This window comes from Rhamphochromis sp. 'chilingali' (genome assembly GCF_963969265.1).
Source record: "Rhamphochromis sp. 'chilingali' genome assembly, chromosome: 22".
NCBI classification, from domain to species: domain Eukaryota; kingdom Metazoa; phylum Chordata; class Actinopteri; order Cichliformes; family Cichlidae; genus Rhamphochromis; species Rhamphochromis sp. 'chilingali'.
The window spans coordinates 26046425-26058847 of NC_137950.1; the positions used below are offsets into that span (position 1 = coordinate 26046425).

At 39.9% G+C, this 12423-nt stretch overlaps 1 protein-coding gene across 1 annotated transcript in view; it reads right to left on the reverse strand.

Annotated features, from left to right (window-relative positions):
• Nucleotides 1-12423, reverse strand: part of myo1d (myosin 1D) — a 134992-nt gene that overhangs the window by 51173 nt on the left and 71396 nt on the right. The window contains exons 17-20 of the mRNA XM_080873787.1: nucleotides 4151-4374; nucleotides 2765-2903; nucleotides 1656-1760; nucleotides 1344-1457 (exon numbers count right to left, since the gene is read on the reverse strand). Of these exons, the coding sequence (XP_080729913.1) occupies nucleotides 1344-1457; nucleotides 1656-1760; nucleotides 2765-2903; nucleotides 4151-4374 (582 nt within the window). The remainder of the gene's footprint in view (nucleotides 1-1343; nucleotides 1458-1655; nucleotides 1761-2764; nucleotides 2904-4150; nucleotides 4375-12423) is intronic.

A 12423-nucleotide genomic window follows, 5' to 3' on the forward strand; every position in this document is an offset into this window, starting at 1 on the left:
TCACTGTCATTCGGTCTAATATCTGTTTGATATTGATCAGAGAAAGGGTGTTTAGATCCACCTATCTATCGTCTGGAGCTGGTATCACAAAGCTACAGAAAGCTAGGACTCAGATCAGCAAGTTTAGTCATTACTATCCAAAGTACAGTAGAGCTAGAAGAAAACAATGGATGGAGTATGTAAAACTTAGAAAAACTCATATGGAAAAACACATTAGCACAACAGTGAGCAGTGTCGCATAAAATCTCAACAAACTGCAGCATAGCCTGGATGCTGTGGCTTTGTACCTTAGCAGGGCTCAGCTTCAGGATAGTTTCTGAACAAACAATAACAATAACAATTCATATACCACAAGTATAAGACATGATAACCTCCTTTTCTCAAGTGCCAGTCTTTTTTTTATTTATTCTTTTTTAGTGTTTTATGAACATTTCTTAAATAAGATATAATGTAAAGGATTCTGAGCATTGGTTGCAAATGTCTACAAAGAGTTTAGAGTAATTCCAGTGGACAAATTGGCTGGTTGGAAAGTAAATGGACAGTTTTACGAGGGGAATTCTGAAAGGCCTGAAGCAGTATTTTAAAAGGAAAAGGCTTAGCATAAATAAGTTTTTTATATTTATTTCACCACTATGATAAAACCCCTTACTTTGCATTTGTGTAAGAATACATAGCTGTGAGTAGCTGCTACTCACAGCTAACTATTTCTATGTGAAATGTTATTTGTTTTACTGTTACAGTTTTTAATTACAAAACTTTAAAGTTTAAATCAACAAACTTATTTATGCATATTCTATGAATTTCTATTTAATTTATGATGTTTCAGGTAGAGACGACTCAAGTGTCTCATTCTGACCCACACCTGCGACACTAACAACAAATTTGATGTAAATATGAATTTACATCGAGAACACTTTATGTTACATTTCACTAGCTGGGACCACATCCTTGGTAACGATGGGCGATGAGGAAATGTGAACTGGTGCTGTGGTTTGGGGGAAGGCCTCGAAGGGGACTGGCAACGGCTCCCGGGCCGGGCAGATCCCCATGTACTAACGAGAAGTGAATGAAGGAAAGGAAGAGAGGAGAAGAGAGAGAAAATTGGGGGAAGGGTGGGGCATGAAAATGAGAACAGCAGGTATTGGTGAAGGGGGGCTTTTATAGCCTGAGTCCGGAGGGGGCGTGAAGGAGGAGTGGTCCTGCTCCTGAAATTAAGATGATATCTCCACTAAGCAGATAAGCAGCATGTAACCCCTGAACTACAGGGTCTGTTACAGCAGTATCTATAGAGCTGATTTTGTCTGTTTACAGTAAAAGAAGCGTTAAAACAAAGAGTGTCATACGTTGTAGAGGGGGATGCTCTTCATGGGTTTGTACTGCTTCAGGGGGTCCATCTTGTACAGGTGGCGGTCAGTGATGAGCACAGCCCGGTTCTCCGACTTGTGGAAACGGTTGATCTGGGAAACACAAAGCTCCTCATTAGTGACACCACGGGATACAGTAGGTGCACACAAACACGGTGACATTTACACACCCTGCAGGGAAATGTTGTGAGCCATCAGCAGCTGGGTTTATGTCTTTGTACACACAGACACGTGTTGTGAGTGTGTGCACATGTGGTAAAGTCATGGATATCTGCTCTGAAAAGCTTTTACCTTGCGTACGTTGCAGGAGAACAGGACTCTCATGAATTTGTCTTTCCGCTGCAGATCGCTTGAGACCAGTGTGAACGATGCTGCTGTGTCAGGGCTGTCTCGCTTCTGTCAGACACACACCACAAGAAACTTATCAAAATATTCCAGTTTAACTCGAATTAATTCACAACCTGCCCAAGTTAAGATGAGCTTATAAATATCCTATTTATGCATGCATTTTTATTGGTTTAATGAATGTATTATCTCACAATGAAAATGTTTTCATTGCAGGAGTTTTAAATGAATAAATTGTTTGAATCATATATAATTAACCTAAAGACAGCCACAACATCCACTGACAAAAAACCCTGGCTTAATTGGGTACATTCCTTCAGTCCAGTATTCACACTCTATGGTAATTACTATTTACTGCGAAAACAGCTGAGCCAACATTACATTGTTAAGATGCTTATCTTCTTATGTCTTCTAATGTCCACCGGGTGTAATTGAGGTCTGTAAAATAAATGCGAGGTGTAAAACTGCTTCCCTTCTTTTTAGGCTTATTTTCCATTCATATCACACTGTTTGTTTCTTGTCTTGCTTGATACTTTCTTTAATAAATCTGCTCAAAGAATGAGACTAAACACTTTTCCTTTGTTTTTAACTGGAAGGTTTCTCTATAGAGTGCATATAAAAGTTAGACAAGGCCACCATATCATCACTTATTGGTTCGTGGTCTACAACTTTGAAACTTTGAAATGAAATAGGATGTCATGAGCGATGATCAGACTGATTAATGCCTGAATCCAAAAGAAAATAAACCAGGGTTTTAAGTTTGGATGCAGGCAGTATTATTAAACATTGTCTGATTGAAGAGTCAGCAAACAATGAATGAATTAAATCACATGTTTAATACCAGCAGGGTACTCTATTTTTCAGCATTTTATGCTACAAACTGCACAGCATTGAGGTTCAATAACTACGTCTGATCTGGATTTCAGCCACAGAGAAACAGCAGCTGATGCAAGCTGCAGGAGACAAAGCCTGCATGAACAAAGCTAGCATGGCCAATTTCACTCTGTAAAATATGTCTTTTTCATGACTGGACTCATGCTACCCCTCCTACTCACCAGATAGTTTCCTTCCCAGGCCCGTTGCAGCCCCAAATCAGCCCTCTGGCCCTTCAGGGCCTCCAGGCCGGCTACCTTGGCCCTCACCTGCAGGGTCTCCTCTGGAGATAAGCCTTTGATCAGTGTCCATGCCCACCACCTGGAGATAAACGCATCCAAAAACACACACACAGAGCAAACTTAGAACGGAGGAAAATCGAACTTTCTATATAAAGAATGCTGCACAGAGCCTTGTTACTGTAGTCGGGTCAGTGGGGTGTTGCAGCAGGACTGCAGTCGACCCCGTCTTCACTGTACTGTATTTACTGACAGCCAACATAATTCTCTAGGAGGGTTATTTTCTCACTGTGTCCGGCTTCAAATAGAAAAAAGGCAAACAAACAGACAATGGGATGAAAGGAAGTGATGAGCCTTTGATGGAGAAAGAAAAATCAATGTCCAGTGTGAGCCCAAGGCAGAAGGAAACATGTGTAAGTTGCTTCAAAAAGACTCATCTGGATGTAAAATAACACTGGAGGGCATGTGTTGTCTCCTGTGGTTGGAGTCAGATTTACTTTTAGTTCAGCCAATTTAGGAAAGCGAGTTTCTTCAAAAGAGAACAATTTAAAAACATTTTGTTTGAATAAGGTTCAGCTTCTGTTTCTGTTCTGAACGTATAATACAACAACAGTTGGTCATCATTAAAAGCTGATATTTGCTTCTACAAGTTTAACAGTTCATTTACTCTTTTAAACTTTAATTTCGTCCTGTGGTTTGTTTCTTTTCACAGAGAAAACAAAGAAAGCAAACTTAAAGTGAACCATAAGCCTTATAAGAATGTTCTGTCTGCCTGTTGGCTAGATGTGTTCGGGGCAGGAGCAACAAAAGTCAATACAGGAAGAAGGTGCTGTATTCAGAAATAGTGGATAACAAGGAGAATTTACTCCTAACATTCATATTTGTTTATGGTGAGAATGTGATCCCACCTCGATCTGCCACATGGACGCTGCAAGTCTGAGCTAAAGATCTCTCAATAGCCACGTATGCTTTGAATTCTGGGAGTACACAAACTCTAAAATAAATGTTAGGTGTGCAGATTAAACAAACTGTACCAACTAGCTATAAAATTAACCAAGCCCTCACCTATATCCTCTACTTATAAACCCAGCCCTAGACACATTTGGCCAACAAGCAGGTTAAATGCTCTCACATGGTTTACAAAGATGGATTCTGGTTTGCTTGTAGTTTTTTCTTTGCGAAAACAAAACAACAGGGAAAAGTTACAACTCTGCAGTCTAATCAATTATTCCAGACTAGCATAAACCAATTATAGGAGTAGAAACACACTTACATACATGATGGGCCTGTTTAAAAATCTATCTTGGCAGATGTTTTCTTGTGGAGTACCTGCTATGGATGCTCTTGAGCGCCTCTTCAAACCTGCGCAGAACCTTGGGGGGCGTGGGCCACTTCACGTGCCTGCCATGATCCTTCATGGATCGCACGTTTTTGAAGCGACGGTTGACCTCACGGATGTAAGACTTGACCTTGTAGCGTCGGTAGGCCTGCAGGATGGTGAGGGCAGCTCGCATGCGTCTGTACCGCATTCTGGCTATAGTTCCTCTCCACACCTGAAGACAAGGGTTCACATAAAGAATACATAGATATAATTTTATTGCAATTACAGTACAGATCTCCACATAGAAAGTACTTTTAAATGCTTTATGGCAATCCTCACTCTGGGTTTTATGGCTTATTATTGCCTCTCTTTCTGCTCATAATGCAAAATGATATTTTGATAACTTTGCAGGGAAACTCCATCATTTGGGATGACAGGCCAAGTCTGCCTTTCATAGAAAATCCAATCCATCTCTATAGTGAGCTAATAAAAACCTTCACATCTGATTTAAAACTACATACTGTATGTTACAAACATAGTCTGGCTGAAACTGCTGTAAAAATGAAGGAATTCTTCACAGTAGTGTAACAGTGGGCTGTTTTTATGGCTGAGTGGTGTGGATTCCTGTGTTTGGCTGAGAACAGTGTAAAGGTTTAACTAGCAATGGGCCAGACACTCCAGCATCGATTAACCAGTTGTAGCCAGAGCTTATCTGCAGAGTACTAGTTAAAATGTTCAATACAGCAGCATTTTTGTAACCATGGTTTAAAGGAGCAATGGAATAGGGACAAAATGAACTTCTACATAAACAAGAACCTGAATTCAGGATGCGTGGCTGTAGCTGCACATTTTAAAGTGATAAACTGTTTATGGAGACTACGGCGCAAACACTGAAATTACTCTGCATTACCAACCACACTTTAAGCCACACCTTTTCACACTGTTTTTCGAATATGTAAACTAAACCAACAAATGTAAAGTAATACTGTGATGTATTTTGATTTATTTCTGTATAGTGTGAGTGCAATCCCAAAAGTAAGGTTTCCAAAGCGGTGGGGATGTAGAGAAACTGTTCATACGGCTGTTCGTCACACTGTTGTGATTGGTGCTTCCTCCACTCTCAAACAAGCATGCTCGGCTTCACTTGGATGCTTGTTTGGGCTTGGCAGACGTTGAAAATGGAGCTCCCGTTTTCAAGGGCGAAATGTGCGCAGTTATTCGATTTTTGAACGCAAAAGGCGTTAAACTGTTTTGTAAGTGGTGTAGAGAGTTTACAGCAGTACGAAGAGGTAAAAGATGAGGTTCAACGCTTCCTGAAGGACATGGCGGCGAGCTGGTACGACATGGGCATTGTAAAACTGGAACAGCGCCTACAAATATGCATCAACTGACATGATGATTATGTAGAAAAAGAAATAATTCAACCTTTAAAATGATGTAAATATTATAGAAAATAAACAGTTTTTGCATTTCTAAAAAAAAATAGGAGATCTTACTTTTGGGATTGCCCTCATATATCCAGGTTCCTCCAGGTTTTTCCTAAATGACTTTTTACTGACTGTATACTGGTTATATATTTAAAATAAACTAAAACAAACAAACAAACCTATGACTGACAGTAGTGTATATACTCTATACTCTGTCAAATGACAAATCAAACTGAACTATACTTTAAATCAGCATTGGTTTTCTTATAGTGTAGTACTACACAGTACAAAGAGACTCAGACAGCAGTGATGTTGCTTCACCAGAACCACAGGAACAAAACATTTTTAAATTGTGGAGCAGAAACAAGCAATTGTGTCAAAAATGTACCTGAAACCAATATTAATAATTTAATAACAATAAAGTAAAATGAAAAACAAGCAGGGAACTGTCAGAAAGAATAAGGAAAATAGCCCCCCCGCCTTTTCGTTCAGCAGACCTGCAGTTTCACTGCAGTTACTTTAAACCCTCCTGTATCAGAGACCACATCAGGGATCCTGCTGTACCCTCAGACAAACACTGACACGCGTTATCAATAATTTAAAACACTGTCCAAAGCTTCAACTTCGAATGACCTAAAATGGCCTTCATGTGAAGAAACAACTTCCAACATTTTGCCCTTTTATGGACTGCAGCAGGTTGCCTAGCTCATGAATCCATGATAAAAATGAACCGTAAACACGTGCAACCCACTGCACTTAAATATGAATCATGAGGTCTTCATAGCAGCATTAAATTCACTTAAATACCGCTATAGTAGCTAATATATAAGCACATATTTCAAAGTGTCAAGCACCATGTTTTTAAATTAATAATTTTGTTGTGACTCACCATTACAACTCATTAAATCTCTCATTTGTTATACATTTCTTACTGCAATGTTTAAACAGCCTTTATTCAGTCTAAAGAAGCTAAAATAAGGACCTGCCTGTAACCAAACATAGACTGAGTGGCTATTAGACACTCGAGAACATGAATAATAGATGTAAGTGGGGCCCCAGAGAACCATAACTCTAAACTCGGCCTCACTAAAATCGCCACCATATGTCTTCCTTTCGCTGTATTCCCTCCCTCTTATAGACACATACACAGGCATGCATGAAGCCTCTCAGTTTATTCCAGATTTAAGTGGCTACATTGTGTCTAAATAATCTTTCATCGCCAGTAATCCAGTGTCACAGACCTACAAATTTAAGGCAACACTGCAGACTGCACTGGAGGCTCTCTAGCAGATATCATCTGAGTGTAATGCGCAGTAATCATAGATATCATGAATATTTAATGGATTCAAAGTGTGGGGGAGGCCGGTGGCAAAGAAAAGGATTTGTTGCATTTGCATATTAAAACTGTGGAGGTGGTAGTTTTCACCTGATGAGACTAACAAATGCCAGAGAGGAAGATAAGTCATGCACTGCTGGACTGCAGCAGAATAATTAACCGCACCAGCTGAAAATTGTTTTATATCTAGTGAAACATTTTCACTTTTTAACTAAAGCATGTAGAGAATGGTCTAGCTTAGAGTGCTGACTTAACCACGTCATTACTTACAAAGTGGAAAGAGGGTAGTTATGAGCAGAAGCTGAATCACATTTGGATCAATGAGGGAAAGCTAGCATGTTATGTAATGACCACAGTGGCTTGATCACACTCTCTTTGTTTAAAAAAAAGGAGGGTTTAATTAGTATTTTTAATCCTCCAAAGTTTATGCAGTTGTACATTATGCCCATTAAGCTGAGATCAGCCGTAGCTAGCTAGAAAAAACGGAATAATCAGCTCCCCAGATGTTACTGTAAATGATGTATGTTCAAGTATACTGAGCTGGTTCCTGTCCACAGTAGATCTGATTCTTTATATGGCTGTGTTAATTATTACAGTGTAGCTTTGATAAATGCCATGGTCCAAACTATTGTGATGCAAAGTTTGTAGGTTTTATGTCTCTGCTGTTGAAATTCAAATTTCCATCCACAGATGTCGTTAAAGAGAAACACAACATCGTCTTAAAGCTGCAAAACTGGATTACTTTTCCAAAACAGCTCAAGAAAATAGATCCAAAAAGGGGGGGGGGGGGGGGGAGGAATAGCAGTCTTTATCTTTTGACACTTGTGTTACATAAACGTCAAACGATAAGAGCAAACAGTTTTCCTCTAATGCTGTGTCATTTTACGGCTTAAAACCGTATCCTCTGTTTTCTCCATGCTGCACTGTCTTTAATACATAATGCATGAGAGTGAGAAAAGGAGGGCAGCTACATAGTCATCACTAATCGACCCCTGAGAGGACTCGCCCACGTGCTCGGGGTGACGGTGGTGGGAGGAATGAATGGGCTTCAGTGACGGCGGCTTCCTCGCGTCTCTGTGAATGAGGTTAACAGTTGCTTTCGTCTGAATTCTGAAGGGGCTCAGAGTGTTACGGTGAATTAGGCAAAGTTTCAGGAGTGGGCACTGGGTCAGACATTACTGTCAAAACGTCCCTGGTGTGAATGCAAACCAAACTATGTGCATTTAAATCAGAATTACCACCTGACGACAATATCTTACCCTCTTTATATAATGTTTATTTCTTCACCAACAAGAGGCTAGAAAACGGCTTTTCATGTTGAAACTCATTTTTCATGGATGTCAGGTTTGGCTCATTTCCACTTCAGTTGTGTGCTGCTTTTTGACTATTGCAAAGATTTAATTTGAACAAAAGCAATTATTAATTCATTTACAACTTTTGTTAGAACTACATTTTCTTGTACTGGTTTGTCTTTATGTGAGATGAGGTTTGCCTTGTCGTGCATAGCAAAACTGAAAAATAAATACTGAATAGCTACACAGTATCCTCCGCTGTAATTATGTTTAGACTTTATAATAGCAGTCAACAGCTTAAAACATCATCTTTATATTCTTTGTTTACTGTCATCTGTAGCTGCTGTATGGCAAGACTTCTTATTTATGTTGTAATCTATTAGTGCATGATTATAATTACAGTTCAACATTATATTAAATACTAATTCACTCTAGATAACATTAGTCAAGAGAATTCTGTTGTTACCATCTGCAATAATTCATTTATTGCATTATGGCTCTGTTCCAGGACCATCGACCTAGTCTATGGAAAGGGGCAATGAGGGATTTATGGTGCCATGGGTTTGCAACCTACATAGATGTTTGTGTGCAGTTGGCTGAAATGTGTGTCGAAACAGGAAAGGAAAGAGTGCACAGTTCACCATGTAGAAGGAAGAGCTCAGTCAGACCTGTAAGTGGAGACTTAACATCGTTTTTAACACTTTAGCTCTTTGTATAAAACTTAGATTTTCTCTGCAGCTAGCTGGAGCAACAGTAGCACAGGAGTAGCTCACAGACAGACTGTTTATTTGGTCTACTAAACTGTCACCCTGGTGACAGAAAACAGCCACAACCACCTTCAAAGCCATGCATAGGCTCTCCACACGCCTTATTTAAGCCCCAAGGTTGTGAAAACAACAGAAGTGGGCCATTACTGTCGCTATTCTCCTCCACCTCTTGAGTTGTGTAACCTGTGTCACTAGAGCCACAACCAGATTAAAGGCATGAGTGTATGATTGTGTTGTTTCTTTAACCTCCATTTTAATGATCTATCAAATCAGATGCTCACTGATAAAAGGAGATGTTAGAACAGTTTAAAAAGATGAGACTTTCTAAATGACCAGTGCAGTTGGTATACTGAGCTCTTAAGGCGGACAGCATGAAAAGGATCATATGCAGGTGGGTTGTAAAGTGGCTTGCAGATTAAATGGCGACTCTGGGCAGACTAAATGTTGTGTGCAGTGCAAGATTTTCCAGTTGTATGTGTTGAAGGAGTACACTCAGTATGTTTTTCCCCCATTTTATTTCTTTTTATGCACACCAAAGCCAAAGTAGATCCATGCTCTGATGAATTAAATTCACTGTGTGTTAATATTTACAAGGAGACTTCTATAGCATTATATTTATTTATTTTTTTTCCCTTCTATATAACAGCTGCTTCTTGAATATGCTACTTTATATGTTTCGATTATGTTTGTCTCATTCTCTGGATGTTTTATGAACCTGTTTTTAGAACTGCTAAATCTTTGTTTTTAAAAAAAAGAAAGAAATACACAACAGACCTCATTCATTAGCAGTGTGATGTGCTCTTCCTGCTGCTTCCCTTTCTGTCTTGTCTATGTCACATTGTGATATCTGACACCCCACACAGTCCCGGCCCATATGTGCTCACATCATACACTAAGTAACAAAGCAAAAGGTGGCCAAATTAGAGCTTCGGTGTAAGCCGAGTTGAGATGTTGCCTGCCTCATATCCACATGGTGCACAGGCCTACGCCAGATCAACAGCTGTGTTTATCTAAGCTACAAGTCACTAATTACATTGTAAAATACTGGGGTTGGAGGTGAAAGGCAAAGCAAGAGAAATAAAATGTAATAACTAACCAAGAATCAGACAAAAGGCATTACCATCTCCTCACTGGGGCCTCATTAAAGTGCATGGCAGGTAAACAGATCTGAAAGTTACGATGAGGCCATCTAGCTACCTGTACATGCACAAACACACCCCCTAAACACATTTTCTGCCCCTTAAACAGTGTAGCAGGCTGGCTGCAATGATTGTGGCAGTCTGATGAAGATGACACTCTGGGGATTGTGGATAAATCAGGCCAATAACAAGGCCCCTGACGGTCTGCCCCCTTACTCTCCCGGCCAATAAAGCCATCTGATCATCCTTTCCAAGGCTCTGCTTTCACCACGCTTTGGAGGTTTGGATTTACGAGCTCATCAAAGCCAGATTGGGGATCTTTGGTTGCAACAAAGTGGGACAGAAAGCTGGGGTTTTATTTGAGGGGTTGACTTTATGGAAATGAAGGCTGAGTAAAAGCATTTACAAATCACATGTGCAAGGGCGACCGGTGAGAGCAGGAAGGCTGCTGTTGAAATGTTTAGTAGAACACAGACAGGGCACATTATTAGCTGGCAATACTGAATGTCTTTAATCTGAAAGTATTCTGTAGTGCCAATAAAAGGCCTACTAACGGAATTGGACTGCAGCGTTGGCAATCTAAAAGGTCTAATTCAAAGCAGGAAAAAAAACAACCATTCCTCTTGTTGTCACCTAAACACAAAGCGTGACAAAATTCCGACATGGAAAGACAGATAGGCCGGTGCGCCACACTTCACTGCACTGACGAATGCCTGAGTTTCCACATCCTCCGGGGATATTGAGCTGGTTTTCCAGTGACATGCTCGATACGCGTGTTGGGTTGGAGGGGGAGGGGTGAAATCAAGAGTGTGTGACAGAATTTAGTGAAGCTTCAAACATGCACTGTCCAGAGGCTGTCACGGGAAAACATTAGGCTGAAGCTCAGGTCAGCAGCAATTATCATAAATCAATAGAGTGCTCGAGTGAGCAGCTCACTGCTCAGTAAAGATCAACGGCACAATCCAGACACCGATTCCTCATTCTTTCAATCCAGAACATGCTGTCATTTTAAATTTTACCTCTGGCTAATGTACACTAATGATGTGAAACAAATGTTTTCAAACTCAGTTTAAACATTACAATCTCACTGAGAGAGACAGGACTGAAGAGTACATTGAATATCTCTGCAAAGCTGATGCATCATTCAGATGGACTGGAGGATTATTGCCAACGGACAGCAGTATGAGCTCAAAGGAACACACATTAGTCAAACATGTTTGAAGGACACGCAATAAAACCAGCTAATTGATTCATTTACTGAAACCACAAGGTGCTCAAAGCTAATCTACAGAGCATTAATGCAGATCTCATACAAATGAAAATTTTATCAAATTTCTAACCGACAATGGAACCAAAAAACAAAAAAGAAATATCAAAATATATTCACACTTTCTGACTCTCCTGATTTTCTGAACTATCCAAAACTTTTACATTTACTTCAAAAATAGTCCAGAAATCTTATGTTTTTCTTTCACGTTTTATTTTTAGTAGTGGAAGGTTTGACATCTTTTGTCTTATCCAGTATGTAACATTTAGCCTATTCAGTAGTTTGTTTTTCACCCAAACAATGTCATTTGTGTTGAAACTGAAGATCATTAACATCAGTTCTCTGTTAATTATAACAATTAAATTCAATCAAAACAAAAATAAAAAAAAATAACAACCTCGAGACACTTTATAAGGTAAAGACCCTACAATAATAGAAGGAAAACCACAACAATCAGAGAACCCCTATGGGTGAGCAATTTGCGTCAGTGGGAAGGAAAAACTTCCTTTTAACAGGAATAAACCTCTGGCAGCATTAGGCTCGGGGAGTGGTAGCCATCTGCCACGACCGGATGGGGATAAGGGCAGGAAGACAGGATAAAGACACGCTGTAAAAGAGAGCCAGAAATTAATAAAAACTAATAATTCAGACTGGTGTATAAACACAGGGTGTGAAAAGACGGGAAGAAGAAATACTCAGTGCATCATGGGACGCCTCCAGTCGCCTAGACCTATTGCAGTGTAAGGTCTGTGTAAGTGAAGGTCTCCTGATCCAGCCCTAACCACAACTATAAGTATAATTGTGTCCTTCTGGTTAAAAACAATTCAAACCAGCTTTTGGTCTAGCTGAAGTTTTTCACTTTATGGAGGTGATCTCAGTCTGCTTCCAAACCAACTCTAAACCACCAAGTGGTTTGTTTATGTTAAGAATGTGATCCCGCCTTGATTCGACAAAGTGTACACGACAAGTCTGAGCTAAGCACCTTTCCGTGGCCACATATGCTTTGCATTCTGGGATGCAGCAGACTCCCATAGGAGTGCAGATCTCCCAGAT